Source organism: Haliotis cracherodii, unplaced genomic scaffold (assembly GCF_022045235.1).
Source record: "Haliotis cracherodii isolate W230 unplaced genomic scaffold, xgHalCrac1.p SCAF_18, whole genome shotgun sequence".
In the NCBI taxonomy this organism is placed as follows: Eukaryota; Metazoa; Mollusca; class Gastropoda; order Lepetellida; family Haliotidae; genus Haliotis; species Haliotis cracherodii.
In genome coordinates this window covers 9,981,926-9,985,077 of record NW_027266273.1, presented here as the reverse complement: position 1 = coordinate 9,985,077, position 3,152 = coordinate 9,981,926, and the positions used below count along the sequence as shown (strand labels likewise).

At 41.3% G+C, this 3,152-nt stretch overlaps 1 protein-coding gene across 1 annotated transcript; it reads right to left on the bottom strand.

Annotated features, from left to right (window-relative positions):
* Positions 1 to 2,370: 2,370 nt before the first annotated feature.
* On the bottom strand, positions 2,371 to 2,910 carry LOC139466031 (uncharacterized). The gene has a single exon (XM_071248047.1). It carries the CDS (start codon positions 2,908 to 2,910, stop codon positions 2,371 to 2,373), a length of 540 nt encoding a protein of 179 aa, XP_071104148.1.
* Between the last annotated feature and the right edge of the window lie 242 nt (positions 2,911 to 3,152).

Sequence of the window (3,152 nt, the reverse complement as noted above, 5' to 3'; positions counted from 1 at the left end):
AGAGAACGTCATCAGCTGTTGGACACGATTTTATTTTTATGTGCAAACATAACGCCCTCGAGAACGAAAGATTAATAGGTTTGGATATATATTTATCATTTATGGCCAACTTTATGTAATTATAAACAACGTTTACATAATTTATAAGTACTGAAAAAGTGTAAATTCATACAATTGATATTTACGACTGTAAACATTAGATAGCTCTACGTGCATACCGTTATACCATCCTAACATGTGTTTTATGAATATATCCTTAAAAAAGACGGACAAAAGAAAATTTACCATAGCTTGACATCACTTTTATTTAAAAGCCACAAAAGATAGATGCATGAAGTAAAATGTATTGAACAGATTCAAATCTCAACGAAATCAACGTTTAAAATGACAGTAATACGTTTATAACATATAACATACGATATTGGCTTGCCAGTTGACCGAATTGAATTGTATCAAAAACAAGCTTTCAACGTCATGGACAAAGGGCAATCACATTTAAAATCGCTTATGTTTAATGGCATGTCACAATAATAGAGTGTATGACCACCCCCTGCTTCAAGACAAGCGAAAACTCTCGTCGCCATACTTCTTGGAGGGCTTGAACCACGCTGTCTTCCGTCAGCTCTGAACAGACAGAACCGGCTTTCATCAGTGAAGACGACCCTCTACCAGTCACGTCATTGCCAACGACGTACAATCCGGGCCCCTCTTAATCTCTGACAACGATGTTGCGCTGTCAATAACTGTCCTCTGTGAGGGTTGTAAGCCATAAATCCTTAAACCTAAGCCACCCGGCGGCTGTATGTCGACTAACCATATGCCCGAAGGCATTCGTCGCTAACAACGTCACTGCCGGGAATCGATTCCGAATACGCAAGTATCGGTCTTCATTGGGCGTAGTTATCCTGGATCTGCCTGTTCTTGGCCTGGATGATGTCTGGGTCTGTCTGTAACGTTGCACCAGGTTAGTTACAGCAACACGGGAGCTACTAAAGGTTCCAGCAATGTGGGCATGGGTTGCTCCCGTCGGTATCCCACCCGGGGCCCACTCGCGTTGTTCGGGTGTCAGTCGCGGCAATTCTGTGGTGTGTTTTTTTATCAGTGTGAGTGTCTGACAAGCCGTCCATATTTTTATATGCCCTTATTGCACATGTATAAAATTTCGGCTGCCCACGCGTCACGTGTTTTCCCCTTTTTTACATTTTCTACAAAAATTCGTACCATAGACGTGTATCATTGTTGTGTTTGGGCGATGTGTTTTACATTGATTTAGTTTGAACTTGTATTCATATTTTTTGGCATTTCATTATTAGAGTGGTTACGTTTCTCTTGGCCGTTAGTTTATGTAAAATATGCTATTGTACCACCGTTGTTGGTTCTTATGAGAATAAAGGCTGATGAAGGCTGCGTGGATGTATTGTATTCATGTGTGGTTAGTGTGCTGGATGAACACTTGTTAGCGGTTGCAGTAGTAGCTGTTATATACCTTATAGAGTGGTAGCTAGGCGGCCATGGAGGTGATAGGTTTTGAGACAAAAAGACATCAGAGGGTAATGTTAGTGTGGCACAGAATTAATTTCTAATAAGATAACTTTATTTCCGAGACTAAATGTTAGTCTGGGTACATATACTAGAAAACCTTCACGAAGGACCAGCTGTATTACTACATTATGCTTTCGTGTTGCCCAAGCTATGGTACAGGTGAGATGAGGTTAAATGGGGTTTAACGTCGCGTCCAAGATTATCGCACTTATGTAGCGACATACTTGCACGTGGTATGTGTGTGGCTGCTTGTACTAGTCCGGACTGATGCCGATTTATAGTGCTGGCCCACTAAGATACCATGCCACAGTTTAACATGAATACCCCACCCAGACACAGTATACTGACTCCCAGGCGACAAGTCCGCCAGACAGGGTACCAACTAGTACCATCTTTTAACGTCTCTGCCACTAGACCACGGAGGCGGTCAGCTACAGTATAATGTAATCATGGTACAACAATCTTTTCGGTATTCCCAACTGCATTCACAACACACACATACGTAACACTACCTCCCAGGGTACGACCAGTTTGACAGGCAAAGTTCACACCTAAATAAGGCACTTAGGATCAACGTGTGATACCACTTGATAGTTTACAAAAACGGAAAACGTCATTCGCAATCTAGCCCATTACCAAAGCAGTCATAATCTTTCTCATGGCCGTTTGACTTCAATCACAAAAAACCTACTGACATTGTTATTTATTACTGCCTGCTACTTGCGTAAGCAGGTTCGATTTAATTTCATTTATCGCCAATTGGAACTAAAACAGTTTTCGTGTTGGAGTGATATAACAAATGAGACGTGTTTGATGACAACCATGGTGTTAAGTAGGGAACGCTTTCTGTAAGCTTGCCGTTGATAATTTCCGCTTTTGACGCGTTGTTCTCCGTGATTGTTTCTCCTTGATTGTTTCTCCTTGGTTGTTTCTCCTTGGTTGTTTCTCCATGATTGTTACTCCGTGATTGTTTTTCCTTGATTGTTTCTCCTTGATTGTTTCTCCTTGATTGTTTCTCTTTGATTGTTTCTCCTTGATTATTTCTCCTCGTTTTTTTCTCCTTGGATGTTTCTCCTTGGTTGTTTCTCCTTGATTGTTTCTCCTTGATTGTTTCTCCGTGATTGTTTTTCCTTGATTGTTTCTCCTTGATTGTTTCTCCTTGATTGTTTTCTTTGATTGTTTCTCCTTGATGTTTCTCCTTGATTCTCCTTGATTGTTTCTCTTTGATTGATTCTCCTTGATTGTTTCTCCTTGATTGTTTCTCCTCGATTGTTTCTCCTTGATTCTCCTTGATTGTTTCTCTTTGATTGATTCTCCTTGATTGTTTCTCCTTGATTGTTTCTCCTTAAAGCACACGTTCACTTCCATCCTTTCTCCTTGATGCATCAACTCTAAAAAACAAAAACAAAACCAGCGGTCTCAATCCCGATAACTCCGATACAAGGTGCGCAGCAGTTTGTTTGTTTTCAAGAGAATGTGGGGGCACGGGTGGCCCAGCTGTCTAAGGCGCCGCGATTCGCTGTGCAGAGTTGCTTCCCTTGGGCACGCAAGAAATCTATGATTGTGGGTTCGAATCCCGGTTCGCCCAGATTATGTTTCTAGGTTTGTCA